Raw genomic sequence first — 22,083 nt, 5'->3', positions numbered from 1 at the left:
GGTACTAAATGATCATTAATTAGTTGCCAGATGAAGTAGGATGAGGAATCGGCACCGAAGCAAGTCGTATATTGACACGAGGGCCCCACAGGGCCCCTTCAGACTCACTGCCGACACCGGAACCGGGGGGTACCAGCAAAAGGAGATTGGAGAGTAGGAAACAAATAATAAGCCTTCACAAGTAGAAAAAGCACATTAACAAAGGTATGGTTTTAGAGTCACCTTGTGCAGCTAAGAGGAGCGCCTAGCAAATCCGTCCCTTCAACAGCAAAAGTAACTGCATCAGCGAAACCAATGCGCAGTAATAAATTTTGAATCTATATTCACCACTAACACTAGGAATGGAAAAAATAAAGGAGTAAGACAGCCACGGGGTTCGCGGCCCTGGGCGGAACGAAGCAGCTGATTTGACGGCCAGTGTCGTCATTTCAGCGCAAGCGTTGGTTGAACGCCCGATTGAGATGTTACGAATATTGTTCTACGCATGATGATCTGGAAAATATCACTACGCATAGCTGCCTGCCATCTGGAGGGATGACCTGCTTCGCGGCTTGTACTCACATCACCGCTGTTGGGTCCACTCCTGGTGTTTCATGTTCGTCAATGTTGTACTGCGTGCCCCTTAGATTCCATAGCGAGCTGACGCTGACAGTTTGCATCAGCAAGGCGATGAGGTACGAGCAAACAGGCAAGCAGAAGATACTTTGCGTGCGTTTGTATCTCTCATCTGTCGCAGCTACAGCTCAGCTGTTATTGTGTTTCGGGGAGGCCAATGGCTGCCACTAACAAATTGTCACCAGGACGCGCTGCTTCTGTACCCCATTTTCAAAATTTGACACAAGAGAAAAACGCGTCCCCCTTTCAAACAACAACTAGCCAGTGGCACATAACTCATTAGGAGTTGCGACAATGATGACTGTCGTCTCAATTTGTGCGTTGTGCAGTTGAATAGCACTTTCCTCTGCCTGTAGGTGGAACAAACCCTTCAAAACGCATGCATTTAAGCCAACTGAATGTATGCTTGCAGTGCAGCAAGTCTATCCTTCTCTAGAAGAAGACAACACACAGCACATACACCGCCTGAAGCACCCGACGCAGTCACGCGTATGCATGACCGCACAACACAGCCCAGCGCACTCCCAAAACCCAAGGACCCTGGGCTGCACCGCAAGCTTTTGTTAAAATTCTATGGATAAAATGCACGCACAAAATCACTGTGCAGCCACAACGCCACCACCGCACGGCAGGGAAACATCAACGCACCAAAATCCCTAACCCAGCTCCAAAAAGGCATTCGCCGATGCAAGCTGCACAGCGTCCGTCTCTCTTTCTGTAGTGCATGCATCTTTTGCCCTTAAATGCAACGTGGCGTCCCTTCGGAGTCAGTTTCAGCAAATGTTCGATGTAGATGTCATCCACAATAGGTACCATCTTCGGCCCCGTGTTTAGTGTTGCGTTCATGTCAGCTGCCACGGTGTGTGTGTGTAGACGCAGTTGGGCACTGTCTACAAGCGCATGCATGCGTGCATGCATGCATGCATATATCCAAACCAGCGGGTGCAAGAGACTCCATGAAACCGCTCGACGCTGCGATCCTTCAGATGCAGCTCATGCTCGTTGGGGCTCTCCCTGGTACAACAGGCGAGACGATAAGATGTGGCTTGAGCTGTGCATGTGTCCATGCATCCATGCAAGCAAAGATGCTTGCCCGTATGAGCGCATGAACATAGCACGAGCCTACGGCTAACTGCTGCTTGACTGCAGGGGTCCAAGCACGTAGGACCACACGAGGCGTCCGGCGACCATTGTTCAGGAAAGTCAAACTCACTCGCGCGACTTTTAACCTGAGGCTATCACTCTTCGTTCACCTGAAAGTCCGCCTCCTCTTCTTCGTCTTCATCTGCAGCAAGAGACCAAAATGCACAGATGCTTCTATTTCAACTGCATGCAGTGACTGAATATTCTGGGTAGCTCTTCGTGGGTAGCCGTATCAGCATAAAGGTATAGGTAAACGGCTTTAGGCCAGAAACACCGTAAAATGGCACCATCGCTCCTTAATCAATTACGCATTTGTTTGTGCGTGAAACTGTGTAGACTAGGTACCTTCTTGGGTCGTCCTCTTCAGTTCTGTTCCTTGAAATGCTTCCAGCTGCCTTGTCAGATATTCGTTTGCAGTTCTGAGTCCTTCAATTTCTTTCTCCACCGTCTCTAGACGTTTCATCAACGCATCTACTCTGCGTATGGCTCTGCCGACCCCTTCGCTTTGAGAGTCAAAGCTAAGGTTGACGACTTCGCTCATGCTTTCCACTTGGTTGCGGAGTGCGGCGAAACTCACATACGTGATCAACGGAGACATGCGATACACATCGGATGAAACAGCGCCAACTCCTGTCTCAGTGTCGTGAGCTCCAAACGAAAAGACAGTGCGAAACGGCGGAATCAGTACCAAGTGAGTTAGGGATATTGTCGACCTCATCCCGCACAGTTCCACGCTGAACCAACAGTTTGCCTGCAGGTCGTATGTGTGCATGTCTGCAGCAGATGCGCACTCACACAAACTCAAGCAAGTAAAGGCTGGTTGTGGGCCCTCTCGATGCGTCATCGAGTAGCGCCGTATGCATAAAGACGCACTTACATATTGTTACGCGAGCACATTCTGTTCAAGTTTGGGCCAAGAACAATAGTTACATGTGTAGCGCACAAGAAACAGAGGTAGATTCTTTTCGTACAGGCAAGTGAAGAGTGTATCTGACCGACCTCTGTCGAGGCTGAAAGTTTACACTGTATAGATCCTAGGTGGGCTCCTCACATTTCTGCATCAAGTGCCTTAGCAGCTACAGTTTCCCTTCCTCCACACTAATTAATGGCAGCTCGTTCGACCACAAGTATGCAACGACGTCAAAGCCTCACCGGAAAGAACATAGTTGGAAAGCCAGCCGCCGCTGTATCCCCCGCTGATTATAACCCAGTTTGAATCGAACACGCAGGAGCTATGCCTGAAAGGACAAAAGTCGTAAAGGAGAAGGGTATGCATAAATGCTGGAGCAAGCATCACTTGTGTTTGTATGTGTAGCACATGCATCCATACATATTTGCACATATGTCTCCTGATACAGCGCGTGAAGTTAAAACCAATTCAACGGCAATTCAACAGCAGCTGCCTCACCCGAAACGCGGAGCTGGTGCGTTTCCTGCAAAAGCCGTAACATGTTTCCACTTGCATGTTTTTACGGAAAAGATCCAAACCTCGTTTGACGAAACGCCTCGCCCTGAGCCAAGACAGAAAGTCGACGAAAGCATTCACCAACGCAGCGGCACACTCCCATAATTATCTTCAGAATAACGGAGTTTTTGGCTTTCTTCGATTTCATATTGGCCTCATTCGATTCTACGATTTTACGCAACTAGGAAAACTAGAAGAAGGTGACTGGGACAAAGAAACACCTGTAGTATCGCCTCCAAAGAAGAACAAACAGGGTTCTTTGTGTTTCTTGTGCACCCACGCAGAGGCTGAGTGGCCGCAGCGAGCTGACATGGGTTCGGTTGATTTGTCGTAGCGAACTTGAGACCATTCCTCACCGTCCCACACCCACATGTCGCTCAGCACATTGTCGCCACTCAGGCCTTTCACAACGCAAACACAAGTCCAAGTCCAGCAAGTATTGGCCACTGCAACAATGGTTCAATACTTCTTCGAATGAATTAGTGGTTACGCTAGGAAGTCTTATAAATGTCGGATCTGCCTATTTGTGAGATGCAGATGCTCTTTACTAAGACCACTGTTCCACGAGTTAGCCCCTGTGCCTCAAGAATATCGTTTTTATGCGTTGTAGGCGCAGGAGCACAATACACATCTTTTACCTCCATGGACAAACACCTTTTCAAAGACCACAGAGACGTGCGAACTCCTCTTTGGGGGCTTCTTAATACCTCCCACTGCTGTCCACGTTCGCGACCCAGGGTCGTAAAGGCTCGCCGTGGCGATGTCCCCCCCCGGGCCTCTACCTCCGAATAAAAATATATGTTCTCTATCTGAAAAGCAGAATTAACATGCTTAAGATTCGTGATGTTGCTGTATTTTGTGTAGGGAGCGCCAATGCCACGCACCCACATGTTATGCTCCTTTGCATGAGAAATACTTTGGGGAGTAACCTATCTACAGTCTATCGAGTTGGCAGACAAAAAAAATTGGCAGTGTAGCCCAGTAAACTGCAGCTACGCAAACAAGCGGGTAGAGCCAAAGAAGAAGAGCATGTCTTTTCCGAAGAGGCAGGAAAGAAGACTCACTATTTGTGGGTTTCACCCAGTTCACCATCGTGGCTCCAGTGCGGGGTGTGGGAATCTGGCCTTTGACTTTCTGTTCAGAATAGCATTAGCTCATGCACACACAATACCTAGCATGCAGGTCACACCAGCGACAACTGAAGAATTGTAGCTGCACAAATCTCGCGGAAAAGCGCATTGAGCAGAGATTATGAAGTAAGGTACAACATAAGCTAAATGCAGCAACAGTCTCGCACTGAAGCAGATTCAGCAGGAGACGGCACCTGGACGGGACACTCAGTCAGACGTCAGTGTTCGGCAGTTTGTGGTTCGGACATACACATTTAATTCGCTTCCAAGGATCTGGGTTTCTGTTCATACCGTTTTTTTTACTAAGCCACCGTTGTCTATGCACTTCATCTGCATGCAGTTACGTTTATACGAGCATTGTTCTTAACATTCTAAGCCGACCTTCATGGGTTCGAACGCGTTTAGCCCAGGTATGTATCTGATGAAGTCGTTTAGGAACTGGCCTTCTGCGTCCTGCCCTCCAAATATGAGAACATCTCCTCCCCCCGCAGCACAGGAGTGTCCTTGGCGGGGCACAAAGCACTGGCTGTCATGTATAATTTGTGTCAGCTGAAACGAGGGGGGAGAGAAGAAAGCCGTATTGGGCCCTGTGCTCTCGATGGGCTCATCGTCGTCGTGCTCCACCCTTCTCGGCTGGGACTTTGACTTCTTGCTAGCACTCAGTGAGTGAATAATCTTGTCTTTGCTCATTTTTAACTGCTGCTTCGCCTTCTGCATGCGGTCGTTGGACTTGCTAGCCCGCCGCTCGCTACCCTCTGACCGCGGCGTGTCATCTCTGCTCTCCACGGAGAAAGAGTCCGAGCCGTCCCCGACGGGAATAATTTCTTCGTGTTTGTCCATCGTTGCTTTGTGGCGTCGAGGCAAAGACGAGGCGGGGTGGTGGGGATGAAGAAGAAACAGCCGGGAATGTTGCTATGGCCGGGGAGCGCCGTTACAGAAAAATAACGCCAAAAAGTCGTCAAAGAAACAATTCAAAACGAGAAATGAAGAGTCAAGATGCAGGTACACGGAGAGCTGTAATGGGGTCACAGGCACGCCGAAAAAGCTGCTGGCTCCACACAAAAGAAAATGCAGCAAACGAGAATTTCGTGAGACTACAGCAGCGTGCAGTTCAAAAAGCACAACATTGAAGGCTACTTCGTCAAGGCTTCAGACCCCAAGGCAATCGTCGAGGTCCAGAGGCAAAGCCGCTGGCGCTTCTTGTGCCCTCGTAGTGCTTCTGCTCCTCCTGCCCTCGGTAGTGCTGCTGTAGCTGTCGTTGCGGCTTTCGAGACTATAAAGGGTGGAGATGCTGCACTCGACATACTGATAATCTTTCCCTGCATGAAAAATGCAGCTGAATCGTTTGCTAGGCTGAGTGGCCAAGCAACCGCCCCCCACGCAGTGTCCCTCGAAGCGCCTCCAGAGCCAAACTCGTGTAGGCCTGCTCACTGGGAATTTGCTGCTCTTGTTTCAGCCGCTGCTACTGCTGCGGACGATCTTCTATTGGCCTTGACCAATGGATTTTCGGAGGCAGGAGAAACACAGGCGACAAGGGTGAGTCCGTCCTCCGAAGGCGGCTCATGAAATCTGTCACTGAGTGGTGCATTGGATCTCGAAAGTCTCTCCCAGGTGCATGCGTGCGAGCAGCAGCAGAGGCACACGGCAAATGCTCATGGAGCAGCAGCGGCAGCACGAGTAACTCCAGTTCCTGTAGTTCGGGCGGGAGCAGGGCCTGCACAAACGGCCCCCGACCACGTGCTTCTGTAATATACTCAAAGAGCACCACAATAAAACTCCGAGTAGGCCGGTGGCTGGCTTTAGAGCTCCGTTACCTCCTGTTGATTGTTCTGCTGCAGGGCTAGGTGCCGCAACGCGGCTCTGGAAGTGCAAACAGGAGCCGACAGTGGTTCATATGGATGTGTGGGAGTATCTGTATTTCATCTTTGACAAATAATAATGAAAGGGCGGCTCTTTCGCGGTGGAAAGCCAAAACGGTAGCAGCTACAGCGGGAGCCGCCACTGGTGCTGGGATGGAGCCTGAATGAATTTGTCGTTGGTTCTGAGAGACCAGTTGACACGAAACAGTAGGGCTAGAAGCTAAGAATGTAGCATTGTTGTGGTTTGAGAGTTGAAACCCAAGAACACCGTTGCGTCACAGTGACGGCCGACCCAGGCCCAGGCCTCAGCACTGCCTGCCTCGCTGCATGCAGATAAAAGCTCCCGAGAATGCTGCAAATCGCCATTCACATACGTTTAGCTTTGCTTTTAATGAGAAGAAGCTTTGAAACCATTTCGAAATAGCTATTGGAGGTTGGCCATTGCACGCTGCTCGCCGCGTCGGTCGGTTGGCACGGCGAGCTCCTCCTTCCTATCAATCAAAGTTGAGAAGCGCACATGGAGCATCCTGAGCTCATCTTAAATGTTTTTTAAAGCTTTCATTTACTCTAGGTACATTTTAACCAACTTTTACAGGCAGTCCCGCCGAATTTTAGAGTTGGCGTTTCCTGGTCCTTAACTCGCGCGAGCGAAAAGTCAGTTACGCCGAACAGGAAAATGCAATAGTATTACAGTCTTAATGAGTGAACCTTCTATTTCTTTTGAAAGGACATTTATTTAGGTCCTTTCTAGCTGCACCGCCTCATGCCTGCTGCAATCCAGCGTTTTGACGCAGGACCGCTGCAGAAGACCGCAACAGTGCAGCACAGCAGCATGTTACATTGGGCTTGACGTGAAATATGCAAGATCCGAGCAGTTCACTAACTCTAAAAGACACTAAGATTTCTAGTGCTTGGCCAAGACCAGTTGAGTAATTTGAACTGGTCAGAAATAGCAAGCGCTGCAAAGCACGAATCAAGCGAAAGAAGAAACACAGCATTGTTGGCTCGAAGCAAGAATTGAGCATTTGCAGTCCTCTGTACCAAGCCGCTGCTACTTAATCAGTGGTTTGCTTGGCCTTTCTAAACAGGCAGAAGTAAGGAGATCCTTGGAGCCTAACGGCCTACATTAGAGTATTACGCAACCCTACTCCTTTCCTCCTCTGTCACACACCCTGCTGTGACTAATCATGGCCAGCAAGCTAGTATCGACGCCCACTTAACGAACTAAGAAATCCTGTGCAACTTACTCTTCTTCTTCCATTCTAGCAAGTTGTTTGGGTTGCATGCATACGGCTGGACCCTTCTGGCGTTACTTATGGCTTTCAGGGAACTGCTTTCAAGGAGGAGCCATGTTGCTTAAATGGGCTTACAAAGAAGCCACTAAAGCGAAGACAGATTTTCAAGTTGTTCTAAGCGGGCAATTTTTTTCCAGTTGATCTAAAGCAAGTGCAGGGCTAGGCCAATGCAGGTTCAGTGGGAAAAACACAAAGAACATCACAGAAAAACGACCAAAATGTTTGGATGTTCCCGAAAACCAGGCCAGAATATTGGCCTCAATGTGCTGCACTTCCCTTTCAATATTCGATGCTGTCGACTGAGGAAACGCATCAAGCTGTCAAGTATCCACGCTAGGGTGAAGACCAGCGGCTCCTCTGTCTTTCATAACTACCATTTTCGCCGAAGTTTTTCCAATTATGAAGTGATCTCGGGCCCTGTCTAATTTCTCTCTTGAGAAAAGAGGCGCAGCTCCAAATGTGTTGTTCTATTTGATCGGTAACGCTGCTGTCGTGATTGGCGAATCCACAGTAAACCCTTAGCGCCAATTCCGATAGGAAGAGCAGTTTCTTGTTGCTTTGAAACTCCGTTTTCCCCGCAAAGGGATCCAACTGGCTTTGAAACTAAAGCTTGCGCCAAATTCACTCCATTGTGACACGGTGCTTGTTCCGTTTTTGCCAAACTGGCGACATTTGCGTTTCCACTTGTTGCACAAATGCATTGGGACTAAATTACACGTAGCGCTACAAAATAAATACATTTTGCACACAAAGCTCCCGTCTTCTTCAAATCCATACAGCTCTAACGGACCACCCGGGCAACTAGAGCGAGTGCTGTTGCAATTTTCCCCGTTGCAAATTTGTATGTGTCGTCGTTTGTTTTTCGCCCGGCTGCAGTGTGTGCTTCCCCAGAATTTCCAGTTACTGCTACTGCGTGTCCATCTCCAAATCTTGCGGGTTTCCGTCCTATGAGAAATGAACCCTGGATTGTCTCTGCGTCTGCGTCGAAGGCAGCGTAGACTGCTTCCTCTGCCCCTTCAGCAGCTGAGAAGGGAGCCCTGTTGCTGCCAGACGGAGTCCGGCACCAGCCTAAAAAAAGAGATTATTTTATATAAAACGTAATTAAGGAAAGGCTACGTCTCAATCTGCATGCAGTTCTGCATGCAGAACTATTCTGTAGGGCACCTCCACAGGAACTACGAACATCAGCGAATCAGACAAGGCCGCGAAAGGGGAAGATTGTCTCGCTTGCCACCAGTGGAAAACTACACCATTGTCATTGTTCTACTAAGCAGGCTACTACTGCCTTACCCGGAGTAAAAGAACAGGCCGTAACGCGCATTGCAGGATCTCGTGAGCTCCACTTCAGCTGATTTCCCAGATACTGAGTCAGCGCGATTCGCGAAGCCTAAGCGAGTCAGAAAGAATAATGCAAAAGTCATTCAGTGTATCGAAGCCGCATAGCAAGTCGGGGGATACGGAGGCGAGAGAAGCTGCAGAAAGTAAACAGGACCTCCTGCGTCAGCTCAAATGACCTGACTGAGTTCGGCGAAAGTTGCAGTGTCAGCTTGCCTGAGCAAAGGGGTAGGCCAGTGCATCATGCACGCGCTTGCCCCCTGCACTTGAATCACAAATTTCCTTAACAAAACCGCCAGCAACACCGTCAATATCCTGCAAATAAACCCAGAGTTTCAGTATGCATTGTGAAGTTGGATGAGTAAAATGGAAAAATCAGACTTAATACAGAGGAACAGCTATTCAAATTTTAAGGAGCGGACAAAAACTTGCATCTTCTGTGGAAGTTTCGCTGAAGAGCTTCGTGAACGTCTCATTGTTCATCCAGCGAATAGCGAGCTCAGCAAGGCCTGATGCCGCAACGATAATGCGGCCGCCGGGAGCCATGAGGGGAAGCAGTGTGAATGTCACCTGAATAAGAAGATAAAAAGCATGCAAATGCAAAATTAGAAGATAAAAAGCATGCGAACGCAGAATTAAAAAATAAGAAGCATGCAAATGCAAAGTTATGAGGGGCGTCGATCCAAAAACTGGCAGGACGGCGCGTTTGCCTTTTGCATTGCAAAAGCATGGAAAAGCTTGTCTTGCGAAGAGCCTTTTGCTGCAGTGCACTAACCAGTTTGGCATCGTAGTAGTTTACGTTCATTACTGTCTCTGTGTCGCCCTTGCAGCCCAATTCAGCGGCTGAGGGAAGCATGCCTGCGCAGCAACAAAAGAAGCAGCAACGCAAACGTTTTCTGAAGATTGCTTCCTCACAGTCCCCTTCCCCGAAGCTTGCTTTTTGCCCTAATTATTAGGATTAACGAAAGCAAACTGTGAGCCTATTTACATCGCCAGGAGATTGTTTGACTAAAGCTTTAGAAGGTGAAGCAGGTCAACTGGAATGAAAAGGTGAACACCCAAGCCTTCTCCTCTTTCTCTCTGATTACCTGCATTGTTGATCAGGATATCGATGCTTTCGAACTGCTCCTTGAAATGCTGGCAGAAGGCCATCAGGCTTTCCTTGTTGGACGCATCGAGTTGATGGTATCCTACGCGAACTGTCGGGTGACGCAGCAGCTCCAGGCTCGTCTGAGGGCAATAAGTAAGAAATTTCATTCTGTCACTGTTTTGGCTCTTGGCTTGGAGATAGCTACGGAATGCGGCCCAGCCTTTCTGCTGATGAAACTGCAACAGCTATGTGCAGACGCTGCAGCAGCTCGGAAGTAACGGCTTACGACTCCTTCAGTTTCGTTCTTCGTTGTTATGATAACGCTGTGAACTCCGTAGGTTTCAATTTGGGTGAGACGGGAACAGACGCTGTGCACAATGGCCATGTCGAGTCCAGTGGTGCCGCCTATGATGACCACCACAATGCCTCTTTTCCGCATTTTCTGGAGTTCCTCTCGCCTCTTAAGAACAAATTGCAGGGCAACCCATGCCCACTTGGCGCTTAAGAAGAATGCCATTGTCAGACACGGCGGTTTGTAACAGCTGAAATGAGGCACTCGATCGAGCCTACTAACAAACCACTGGTATTTCACACTCAACCGCAGCAGCTACCGCAGCAAAAGCGCTGCTGATGATAATAATGGCTGTATTAGCTCTTTAAATGGAAAATACGAAGGCATTCCGCTCAAAGAGTTCCGCAGAACGCGTCTGTTGGCAAGTGGAAGCGCTGCTGACACAGCAGGCGAAACTGTCGTCAGTGGCCACACGGGCAGTAGAAGTGAAAATTTCCCGTGTATGCAGTGCGACAAATAGAAACAGAGACTATCCAGTTTTTCGATAAGAAATGAAGGCAAAAGTGGTTGAAGATGAACCTTTGGAAGGACTTGGCGCGGTGTCGAGCGGTGCAGACCTTTACGGACGCCAGGTGCGAGAACCGCAAACGAGTTCTCGCTTTCAATATTTAGATGACGTATTACATATTTTTTGAAATGAAATATCAAATAATGGGTGATTTGGGGATCTTAGGACGAACACCTTCCGGCTTCAAGCTCCTTCGCGCTATTGTTGCCCCTCAGTCGTATTCGCCACAGAGTGTCTCTGGGACATGGAACATGAAAAATCTAACATACATCTCGAGCCTATAACTGGAATTTTGCACGCACCGAGGGGAAAATTCATTAACTAGGGGCGTAAAGGAGAGACTGCACTAGGCATCCAAAGGAGCATCTGTGCACATTCCTCTAAGGTAACCTTGCAAAGCAAAAATCTGGATCTGCATGCTCTGTTGGGTCTCGGATTGTGTTTGGGTGCTCTCTAGACGAAGGACTACGAAAGCCCTATACTGCAATCCTAAGCAGCAAATGTAATTCCAAGATGTTGAATGCGTTTGCAAGTCAGGCGTCCCAACGCCCAGGCTCTGCACAGACTCATGCGAGCCAAACCTGTAGAAGGGCCCACCTTCCATTTCCCTGCGCACTGATTACATTGCCTAGACTAACAGCTTCAGGCTTGAAGCGGCATCAGCGGCGGAGGGAAGAGGCTACAGGACCTACACAAAAGCCGGCCCAAGAAAGGCCAAGGCTTGAGGAGATAGAAAAAAATCTCCACAGAAGTCTAACTTCAGAGTCCGGCTTTGTCTAAAAGCCCAAGGAGTTCTTGCAGTTGAGCCCTGCAGGGGACGAAGGCAGCCGCACACGAAAGAAACAGAACCACATGAATTGGGGCCGAGATGGTGTGTTGGCTAAACGAAGGCTTAGTCCACAATTATCTAAGCTTTTGAAGATGTAATATGACACGTAATTTGCAAGAAAATGATCGGGACACACTTATTTGCGCGAATAGCTACAGCTTCCTGGCCATTTTTTCGCGCCTGCACAGCGGCCCCGTGGCTAGTGACCTCCACGAGGAGCTCTTTGAGTTTCAGTCGGCTCAAAGACAAGGACATGCCGCTTGTTTCAGTGCCGAGATCACTGAGAGCCACAATGGGCGATTCGTTTCTGAACAAGCAGCGCAAAAAGCACAAGAAAGCATGATCATGACAAAAGGGTGGCGTTGAAGCCTGCATGAGAAGATGGAAGTGTTCAAATTCACAAGACAAGAGCGGGCAAGTCAAACGACTGCCACAGCTTATTTTTCGGTCAAGCTTTATTGTTTTGCATGTTTGAAAGCTCGAAAATCCCCTTTTCTCACCTCTCGATCTGCGCGAGCTGCAACTCAGCAATGCAGCGCAGCAGCCGCTTGTGGTTCGTCGTCAACCCTCGCATCACCACTTCGAAATTCACGCTGCTGCCGCCCCTGCCGCCGCCCTGAACTCTGCTTCCCGCCCACAGCCAGCCAGGCACGAACCCGCACATGGAGCCCCACCGGCTCAGCACTTCATCTCTGCAGTTTTGCACAAAAAGATCTCGAAATCCATTTCATAGATTCTCTTGTTCAAGTGAATACACAGCAATTGACAGCAAAATGTGAAAGCCATGCACAGCCACTTTATATTGGGAAATGCTGCAGGATCTCGCTACACCAGCATACGCACAGAGACCACTAGGAAACCTCAGCAGCACGAATGAGTGCAGAACCTGAGGCCAAATGGCCCCCGCGCATCATATTTGTAGTTTTGTTTAGTTTATTTGTTCAAATTTGCAAAAGAGACAAAATAGCGCAAATAAACTTGTTTTCTGTCCCACCTGTAGTCCTGGCGAGTGTGAGCTGTCTCGAACACAAAGCGGAAGTCCCGCAGCTCTGCTGCGTCCAGCAGCAGCGCATGCTGTATGTGGTCGGCGCTGCAGACTAGGCGCACCTGAGAGCAGCAGCAGCAAAGTGCAAATTGCAAAATTAAATTTCCGAATTTTGTTTCTGAATTTCACAAATCCCACTAAACTGAGCCTGCACTGTTGCTGCAGTTTGCAGCAGCACAGCTCCCGCTGCAGCAGCTGCTCCTGCTGCGAAATCCTCACGAAAAATTCGAAAAAAAGTGTGCAGTGCATGCAAAAGAAGGCAGAATTAAATTGAAATGCGGGGACAAAAGATTTCAACTTTTTGCAAGTCAGAAAACTGCGAACTCCCACTTGCCTTATCACAAGACGCCAGCGCTGCCAGGTGGCGGCGGGTGTCTGTTAATGTTGAACTCTCAAACCCAATTACTATAACATATAGGAGGTGGCAGCTTTGTTTCAGCAGGGCCTTCAGTTCCTGAAAAAACAAAAAGTGTTTTTCCCCCGCGGATGCAGCTGCAGCAGCGCTCTGCGGTGTGGTCCACTGGTCAACAGAGCTACTGCGCTCAAGCTGCATGCATGTCGCATGCACCACCTTCGAATCCAAATGCGTTTCTTACCTTGATGAGCCGGTCGCACGAGGCGCTGCTGCCTGCTGCAGTCTGCGCAGCAGGAATTGTGGCTGCTGCTGCTGCAGTGTATTTACTCTGCGTGCGCAGGTGGCCTCGAATGACCTGCGCTGTGGCCTGCAGGGCCTGGGACAGTTTAAACTCGCGTTGGTAAGCATTTAAAACGCAGCAAAAGCCATCGCTGAGACAAAAATGCCAAAAAAAGGACAAGAGGTTTCTACTTTTGCACAAGACAGCGCTGAACAGCAGCCAAAGGCTGCCTCCGCAACAGGCTGCAGCAGCAGCAGGAAACTGCTGCTTGCTGCAGCTGATCAGCACCCAAATTGAACTCTACTTCAAAAAGAAAGAGAAAATGCATTAGTTAATTTGTACCTTAACATGCTGCTGGCGAACTCGCGCAGCAGGCGGCCTTTGCTGCCACAGCCCGCCACCAGCACATTCCAGCCGCTCATCAGCAGGCACTTCCAGCGCACTGCCAGCAGCTTCAGCTGCAGCAAAACAAGAAAACAAGAAAGGGAAATTCAAGTTTTTAGAATTTAGGCCAAGAGTTCGGGGTATAGGCCACGGGATTTGCCCTGCCCTCACCTGCTCCCGCATCAGGTTCTCTTTGGTCTGTTTGTTTTGCTCGGGAAGATTCAAAACGCTCTCTTGCAGCTGCCGAATGGGGTGCAGCTCTGTGCAAAAAAAAATCTAAAAACTCTGATTTCAGGCTTTTCAGAGATAGCTGTGGGTCCCGCTCAGGTGTCCGTACACCCCAGAAACGCAAGACGCACCTGCCTCGTCGCACACTGCAGACTGCGCCACTTCTGCATCTTCTTCGGACGTTTTGTCGCTGCTGTTAGTGCTGCTGCTGCTGCTGACTTTTGCTGCATGCGCTGCCTCCTTGTGCTTCTGCAGCCTTCTGGGGCTTTCTGCAGGCAGTTGCTGCTGCCTTGCTTCGCTGACAAAGTCCAGCAGACAACTCGGCAAAGTCTCTTTTGAATGTTTCGAAGTGGCCGTCGAACAAAATAATAAATCAAATGCAGAAAACAGCAGCACGTTGCACTCTTCGGCGTCATCCTCAGCAGCAGCAGCAGCAGCAGCACCGGGAAACGCCTGCTGGGCGCTGCTGCTCAAGGGCCACAAGACAGCGCAGCAGCACATTAGAACTTGTCCATTTTGCATTTGTTGTGGGAAATATTAGCTGCCTAATTAGCTTTCTTGCATGCAATCTTGGGCAAAAGTGTATGCGCATGCATGTATCTTTAATTCTGAGTTGCTGCGAGCTGAAGCAGCAAACCAGAACTGCAGCAAATGCCGAAGAGCAAATACGTCATGTGTAGGCATAGAGGGCAAAAGGCCAAAGAGGGCAAAACGGGAGAAATAGTAAAACGTGTAAATTATGAATTCTTAAAACTTCACTATCACTTTTAGAGAATCTTAGAGGCTCGCATGCATTTATATGCAAACAGTTCTCACTTTTCGGACCCAGAGATACTACGAGCTGCTGCTGTGGGCTTGCTGTTTTCGTCTGCTGCTGCTGCTGCTGCTGCTGAGGGCGGTTCTTCCTCGCTGCTGCTGCTGCTGCTGCTCTCAACCCCCAGCTCGCAGCCCCTTGTTCGCTTCCGCCTCTGAGTCCTTGCACTAATCAGCAAACATATCGCAGAAAGAAATTGTTAGAAGATGGTTAAGGCTCAGAAGAGGTTTCTTCAAACCCTCAAGTCTGAACCCTAAACCCTGAGGGTTTGCTGCGGCTCTGCTGCCTCACCCAGAGCGAATGAACCGCGAGTGTGCGGCTCCCAGCTGTTTTAAATGCTGCAGCCGCTCCTTGTGCTGCCTATTTGCCCACTGCAGCAGCCGGCGGCTCCTGTCTGCGTCCTGCGGCACTGGGGCTTCGGGGGCTGCAGATAAAGCCCCCAAGCCTAACTCCGTGAGGAAGTCAGGACAGCCATCTTGAGTCTGCAGCAGTGGTCTGAAACGGCCGAACTGACGCACCAGCCACGCGGCGTCGTCTTTGCTGAAGTTCATGTTTTCGCTGCCGTCTGCAGCAGGTGCAGGAACAGCAGCTTGGGCTGAGGGAGCCATGCCCTGGGATGAAATACTGCAATTAATCAAAGAAACAAAATAAAAAGCAGTCAAAAAAATGTAGGGGGAACGAGAAAAAGGATGTTAAAGCGCCAGCATCCAAATAATCCCGGAAACCTGGAACTTTGGCTGGCAGGTGGTGGCAGCAGAACATCTGCGCAGTCGTGAATGAAAGTCGCTGTAGCCTTTCAAGAAGATAAATCAGCAAGATTCTTTAACAAAATTATGTTTCCAGTTAAATTACTTTATAGAAAGTGGATTTTTACGAGCAAGATCCTGTATTTCTTGGGGTCCACTTTGTGAGGAGGTATCAGTGGGGTTGGTCGCATGCAGCAACCAGTCGGCTGCGCTCTCTGCTGAAGATACAGTAGGCTCACTCTTCGCTGATAACGCGCAGAAAAATATCACTTTATTTCCTGAAAACGAAAATTTAAAAAATACAAACTTTGTCTCATCTGGAAAGTAACAAGGCACTTAAGGAGACGTAGATCTGTTATGCTCTGTTGATCATAGACCCTGTGACCTGACAATTCCAGCCGTGGCATGAAGCAAGCGACTGTGTATTGCTTTTTGTTAAATTTCTTTCATTACATAAACTTTTTAGCCGATCTAAATACATTGCAAGCGATGAAGGACAATGCATAAAGTCCTGCAAAGGCAAGCAGCAGTCCACTGCGATTCATGCACGCATTTCACCATTAGTTTGTGCTTAGTTTGTTATATTTAAGTAATGCAGCACTTTTGATTCTCTGTGGGCGAGCTATAAGACAATAATGGGGATGAAGGACACCATGCAACTTCGCCTGATACTATGTTTTGGACCAGGGCCGCTTCTCTAGACTGTGCCGTCACTTCAAACCCACGGTAGAGCATTAGGCGCAGCTATTTGGTACAGAAAATGCCAATAGTCCCAAAGGGCTTTAGTTTAGCGCCTTAGTCTTGTAGTTCTAGGCCATCAGCTGCATTTCTAGGATAAGGGTATGAGGTGAAGGCTGCAACGTACCTTCAACAGTAAGTAACGGTCCGACGTCATTAAAAGCTCAGTTGGATTTCAGAAAGTTCCAGTGCTATATATCTGTTCAAGACAAATCGTCGCGTTTATCATTTGCCCCTCACTACCAGCCAGCCATGAGTCCCAAAGAAGTGGGCGCGGGAGGCGCAATCGGCCACCTAATTCTCTGTGTCAAGTTGAATCCTTTTACCCTTTGTAGATTTAGACCCTAGGAAATTCACTATCTCTAAGAAATGTATCAGAATAAACTTATGGGGGGCTGGAAAAAGTCGTGGCGCCTCAGTGCTTCCTGGTGTGCATCCTTGCGTCGTAGCTCCTTCCAACTGATGTGGCACTGTGAGCAACGCCCCAATTCAGTCAATATTCTATGCACGCGCCTATATAAGATATTTTCTGAGGCGTTCTCAGGGGTTGAACTGGTTGCCTGTAAATGTAGCCGATTGGTGACAAGTGAGCGACCTCATGTTTGCAAGTTAGCTGGCCGCGCCTTACATCATAAATGAAGGATTTCTGACAGAGCTTCGCAAAAGTTTTGGCCAAAAAGAAGTACATTCTGGCTGCATCTTGACTGGCGAAAACTTCGAGAAGACAACTAGGTGCACAATTAATATGTCGAGTATCTCGGTTGGGGACTCTTCGCTGCAGTCACTCACCAAAGAGAATGTACTCAAGCTTCTTTTCTTTCCGCGTCTTCTCATGTTTGTCTGCACTGTAGTTGACAACTGTAGAATCTTCAAAGCTCGACACTTGAGGAGCTACTTTGCCGTGAAGCTGGAGTGAAAGTAGCAAAGCACTACCGATCTTCATAGTGTCATAGAGCGAATTCTGTGTTTGATTCCGACAGATCTAGTTTAACATAAGATCTTTGCGCCTGCCCACTAAGATGGTAGGAATCCATGCATGCCTGCTCACGCATGCCTGCCGGACGAGCCACGCCTTCTTGACTCTCAATTTCACCTCATGTCTCTTGCGTGAATTATTTCGCTAGAGAAGTGGGCATATAAATGCTGCGGCCGCCGTTTCGTTATTTCTTTGTGTCGGTCTCGCAAGCAAACCTTCCGCCTGTTTTACAGTTGCCTTCTGCCAAGTGCCATCTGATTATGCATCTGCTTTCCCCATGTCGCCGCTGCACTTTGTAGATACGTCGTATCATATGGCCTTTCCAGAGGTTCTGAGCTTATCCCATTGGACATATGAAGTTACCACGCGGCCAGGACATAACTTCTCTCGTGTGGCTCAAAGAGCCGCCACAACCTGAGCGGTATTTGCTGTATCTGCTCTACAGTCTCCGGAGTCAAATTCCCAAGAGATTCACCCGTACGCAACAAGGCTTTACGTGCATGTGGGCAGCCACATCATCATGGACAAGTGCCGCTGTAGTCCTGCTACAGTGCATGGCCCGGAACTCACTGGTTGCGCATTCATACATGCCGTGCCACCAGCACTGCATACTACTTAATCGGGTATTTGGCCCCTAAAATCGCGTTGCCCCACATTCCTCCTTTGCTTTCTATTCCACTGCCAGTTACTAGTTCTCTTGTCGCCGTGTGGTTGCGCTTCGCTGTTGCTTGATAAAAAGGCCCCTCTGCACTTTTAGCCGCATGTTCTCCAATATCTCTGGCATCTGTGGTTCCCCTCCCTAGTGAGAAGACCTTTCTTGTGGGCCCTGTCACAAGGGTGCTGGACCATATCTTTTGCGCCTAATGCGTTCATCGCAACGCATAGCTCCCTTGTTAAAACGTGTGATTGCACTCTCACCGCGGGCGTCGGATGGCGGGCTTTCGGTTCAAATTGTACCAGCATCCCTCGTCCCAGTTTCACTTTGGCATTTGGGCGCTGAACGACACGAATTTCATTAGTGCTTCTGACTCCTTCTTCCAAGTTGAGCCGTACCACCCTTTTGTTTTGCATTTTTTTGCCGGGTCTTTACTAAGGGTTCCTCTCCTGGATATCGCCAGTGCAGGATTTCTGGGTGCTCCTGTGAGATGCACGTTATGGAAGCGTATATCTTACTTATAGGACACGCTTTCCCTGGGGCTTTGCAAGTGCGGCTTCCGAGACATAAAGATATACTTCGGAGCTGCCCACAGTTGTAGTGCATCAAGCTCGGCTTGGTTGCTACGTTGACCTGTATGCTGTCGAAGAAACGCTTTCAACGCCATGAATGAATAAAATGAACGCTTAAATACGGACGAACACTATGCTTACGTAACTAAAGCTCCAGAAGTCAGTAGAGTTCAATTGTACTTTGTTCGCAATATCTGACTCTGGGGTCTGGGGCGTGTGTCGTCTCCCACGCTCAGGGTGCTCCACCAGAGCATGAAGCGGCCACCCACTATCAGAGAATCTGCATTTTTACATTTAGCATACCTACTTATTGTTTCGACTAGGTTTAGTATGATTTTACTCACAAGTCAGAATTTATTTCGTGTTCCGTTGTAATGCGCCGCACTGCGGTGGTGGCCAGTGGAATAGGTTGCTAAATACCTGCCGTTTGCCTGGCGATTAGCGCAACTGCTATTGAGTCATGACCTGCAAGTGCTAGCTGTGTGCATCTGTTTGCGTTCAATATCTGTCGAAGCTTGTGTGCTCTAAAAGCTAGTTGGCAATACTGTGGATGCAAGTGAAGAGCAGTGTATGCGCAGACGAACTAGTTGTGTGTATCGAAGCGCTGACGTAATGCGGACGGAGTTATGCCTGGTGCTTTGAAGCTGGCACAGGAATATGTTTGGCTTACGATCTAAACAATGGTCGTCAGAAGTATGTGACTCCAGCGCGGCACTGAATTGTGCTGCTGCGGAGGTGCAGAGTGGCATAGCACCAGAAGGCTGGCAGCCCATGTCATACCAAAGTACCTCTCTAAAGTACATGGAGAAATGAGAAATGCTGTATAGAAGTACGAGACCCAACTGTGGCGCGGGAGCTGCCAGTTCTGGTGGATGGACCTCGCGAACACTGCAGAATCGGCTGCCTGTACGAAACAGCGAGAGGACTCCTGGAACAAAGAGCAGGCCTTCATAAATTAGGACGTGGTGACCAACTTGAAGAGCTTTGCAAAAGAGGCAGTAACTCTTGTCACTGTTGCTGTGCAACAATATCTGATAGCAATTTGCTGCGAGGGTCACGGGAAGGCTCAAAAGGAACACACCAAGCTAATTGATAAAATACTGAAGAGGCGGCATGGATCAGACACCTGTCGATTGCTCGCCGCAAGACAGCTGTTACCGGGGCCCACTTAAAGAAGGGGCCTAAACAACCGCGATTCGAGCTGAATGCTTATCAGGGCGTTTAACAACGAACCGTCTGCATCCATGAATTTCATGCACTCGGATGGTGCACACAGCGTGGTACGACATGACACTGAAGTGAGGAAAAAGGATCAACTCATCAATGGCAAAACTAGTGGGATGACTACTCCAAGAGTCTCCAGATGCGTGTTTACGAGGATCCGGGGAAGATTGACACAGGCAGAATGAACACAAGCGGAGGAAAAGCGCGTATCGTTATATGGAGCAACTACTTATTTTGCCCTAGTGCAACTAGCATCGGTAGCAAAGTAGCAAAGCATCTAGCATGTCGCATCAGTTAGCAAAAAAAGCCAACTGCTCAGCTTCTCCTTGGGAAGCGCCGACACAAGAATCCTGGATTGTGACGCGCTCCACCCCGTAACAGCTGTCTTCTATTCTCTCTGAGCCGACGGGTGAACGGAATTACTTTGGATCATGCCGGGCAGAGTATTCAGTGTCAAGCGTTGCCTTCTACAAGCTGAGTTTTCCCAGTAAAACTCCTTGCGGTCGTGGTTTTATCATGCAAAGGATTGCGGTTTAGCAAGCTGTCAGGAGACAAAGAAGCTGCATGCATTTAGAAGCAATCATATAACAGCTGCACTAGCTTTTCCCCATCTATAAACATGAGCGTTTTTCCTAGCATCTTTAGTTTGGAAGGAAAAATCCCCTGATTGGGCTACGTCCCGCGTGAAAGGTCTCTTCTGGGTAGCCCCTGTAACGTCCCTAGCCTGGAAGACAAAATCTTTTGATTTGGCGGCATCTCGCATGAAGGGTCCCTTCTGGGCAGCCTCTGCTCCTCTGAAATCTGATTTGGCTCTGTCTTGCGTAAAAGTTCGCTTTTCAGGAGCCTCTGTTCCTCCGAAATTTGATGCTTTTCTTTTTGCTGACCCACAGAGTCCGCGCAAATTCCCGGTGTACGACGGAAGTTTGAAAACCGCTGTTTCAGGCTTTCGACGTAAAAGTTAAACAGTGCGGTGTGGAATCAGGCAGGGGGTGCTGGCCTCCAATCCAGCGGCAGCAGACCATCCGAGGGGTGGGACGGCCAGAGAGGTTAGTGGCCTGTATTGGGTGTGGGCTAGCATCTAACTGCAAGTGAAATGATCTAAATGTAGCTTTTAATCGTCCACTGCTCATTGTGGTGGCTGGAAAAATCGCGTACCGGTATATGAATCTATGATTGTGGGGAGGTCCATTGGCTCTGCCCCACAGACACGGCAGGAAGTGGGGGAGCCAACTCTGGTCGATCCCTGGATCAGAAAACATATAAACACAGAGTGTTCCAGAGAAAACAAGGTATGACGCAATGCACCGTGTTCCCAAAAAAGAAATCCATTGCCTCGATCTATCCCCACAACCAGTGTCACAAATCCTGTGCATGCCATTATAGGTTCCACACAAATCTTGTGCATGCCACTATAGGTTCCAATACTTCTGAACACGCATGCAGGGGGCTTTGATTGTTTGAGAGGGCGTACTCTGCTAACACTAGAGCCCTGGAGAGCGGCGGACCCTGTGTGTGTCTGCGTTGCAGCGTCTCTCTGAAGTGTCGCCTCTCGACTTGCAATGTACCTGCCGGGATACCATCGACTGGGCGTAGCCTTCCAGCGTTTTTGATTAGATCCTTAGTTTCTTGCGGTGTTCCCGTGACCAAAATAGTGCTATATAGTTCTCCGTGACTCCTTCAGCCACGGCTTTATCAGTATTGCAATGATATCTAGTTCTTCTGCAGCCCTGTAACTGTGGATATGTGTCACTGGCCATGAACGCTCCATTTATCTTCGCGAAGAACTGCTTGAATTTCTCGAAGTTCCATTCGTTTTGCATGTGCTGGTGTCTGCATCCTCGTGGAGTGTCTATATGGAGCATGAAACCCCACATGTAGGCTGCACGAAGTTGCTGTTATCAGTGCAGAGTTTGTGAGTGCCCTCTCAGCGAAGGAGCTCCGGATATAGGTGATCGAGCTGGCTATTTCCGAGAAAAGGGGGGCCCGCAGGGCCAAAGACAAGCTGAATGAGTGGGGCTGAGGTGGATATAAATTATACGTAAACTGACACGGATATGAGAAAGGGGAAACTAAATTTAGGAACAAAACAGCGCGCAGTGCTGGTGCGGTTGCGTGTCCTTTTGGAGGCACCGGCGTTGTTCCAGAATGTCGTGCTCACGAAACCTCTCTTGTCTACAAATTAACTAGTGTTCAACAAATTTAAAAGCATTTAAAACAAACGGGGGCCTTTCTTTTGACACAGACACTGTAAAAGGTGGGGGGCCCCGACCGTGGCGGACAGAGTCGCGCTTCAGCGCGAGGGTTTGCGTGCTTGGTGAATTGGTGTGTTTGTATTTTTGTTATCGACTGAAGTAAATAAATTATATTTATTACGTACTATTGAATTGTTATAAGGGTCTGTGTCTACCTCCTGTCCTAAGAAGGCTGCACTTAAGCGGCACAGTC

General features: G+C 48.9%; 3 protein-coding genes across 3 annotated transcripts; all 3 read right to left on the bottom strand.

The window, feature by feature from the left end:
• Positions 1-1,853: 1,853 nt before the first annotated feature.
• Positions 1,854-5,193, bottom strand: ETH_00012095 (kelch motif domain-containing protein, putative; the record flags this gene model as incomplete). Its single annotated transcript, XM_013373184.1, has 7 exons — positions 1,854-1,900; positions 2,104-2,532; positions 2,911-2,996; positions 3,534-3,624; positions 3,862-4,032; positions 4,288-4,357; positions 4,735-5,193. 7 exons carry the CDS (start codon positions 5,191-5,193, stop codon positions 1,854-1,856), a joined length of 1,353 nt encoding a protein of 450 aa, XP_013228638.1.
• Positions 5,194-8,288: 3,095 nt separating this feature from the next.
• On the bottom strand, positions 8,289-10,449 carry ETH_00012090 (Carbonyl reductase-like 20beta-hydroxysteroid dehydrogenase, related; the record flags this gene model as incomplete). The annotated part of the gene is made up of 7 exons (XM_013373183.1): positions 8,289-8,575; positions 8,798-8,894; positions 9,059-9,157; positions 9,275-9,412; positions 9,618-9,700; positions 9,931-10,072; positions 10,219-10,449. 7 exons carry the CDS (start codon positions 10,447-10,449, stop codon positions 8,289-8,291), a joined length of 1,077 nt encoding a protein of 358 aa, XP_013228637.1.
• A 1,102-nt stretch (positions 10,450-11,551) lies between these two features.
• ETH_00012085 (origin recognition complex subunit 2, putative) lies at positions 11,552-15,335 on the bottom strand (the record flags this gene model as incomplete). The annotated part of the gene is made up of 10 exons (XM_013373182.1): positions 11,552-11,600; positions 11,758-11,928; positions 12,122-12,313; positions 12,616-12,728; positions 13,263-13,452; positions 13,644-13,759; positions 13,857-13,945; positions 14,045-14,379; positions 14,730-14,894; positions 15,019-15,335. The coding sequence occupies 10 exons, from the start codon at positions 15,333-15,335 to the stop codon at positions 11,552-11,554; spliced, it is 1,737 nt and encodes a 578-aa protein (XP_013228636.1).
• Positions 15,336-22,083: the final 6,748 nt, after the last annotated feature.

Source organism: Eimeria tenella, genomic scaffold, assembly GCF_000499545.2.
Source record: "Eimeria tenella Houghton genomic scaffold, Eth_scaff123, whole genome shotgun sequence".
Taxonomy (NCBI): domain Eukaryota; phylum Apicomplexa; class Conoidasida; order Eucoccidiorida; family Eimeriidae; genus Eimeria; species Eimeria tenella.
The sequence above is the reverse complement of the archived record's forward strand: the minus strand, read 5'-3'. Positions and strand labels throughout refer to the sequence as shown.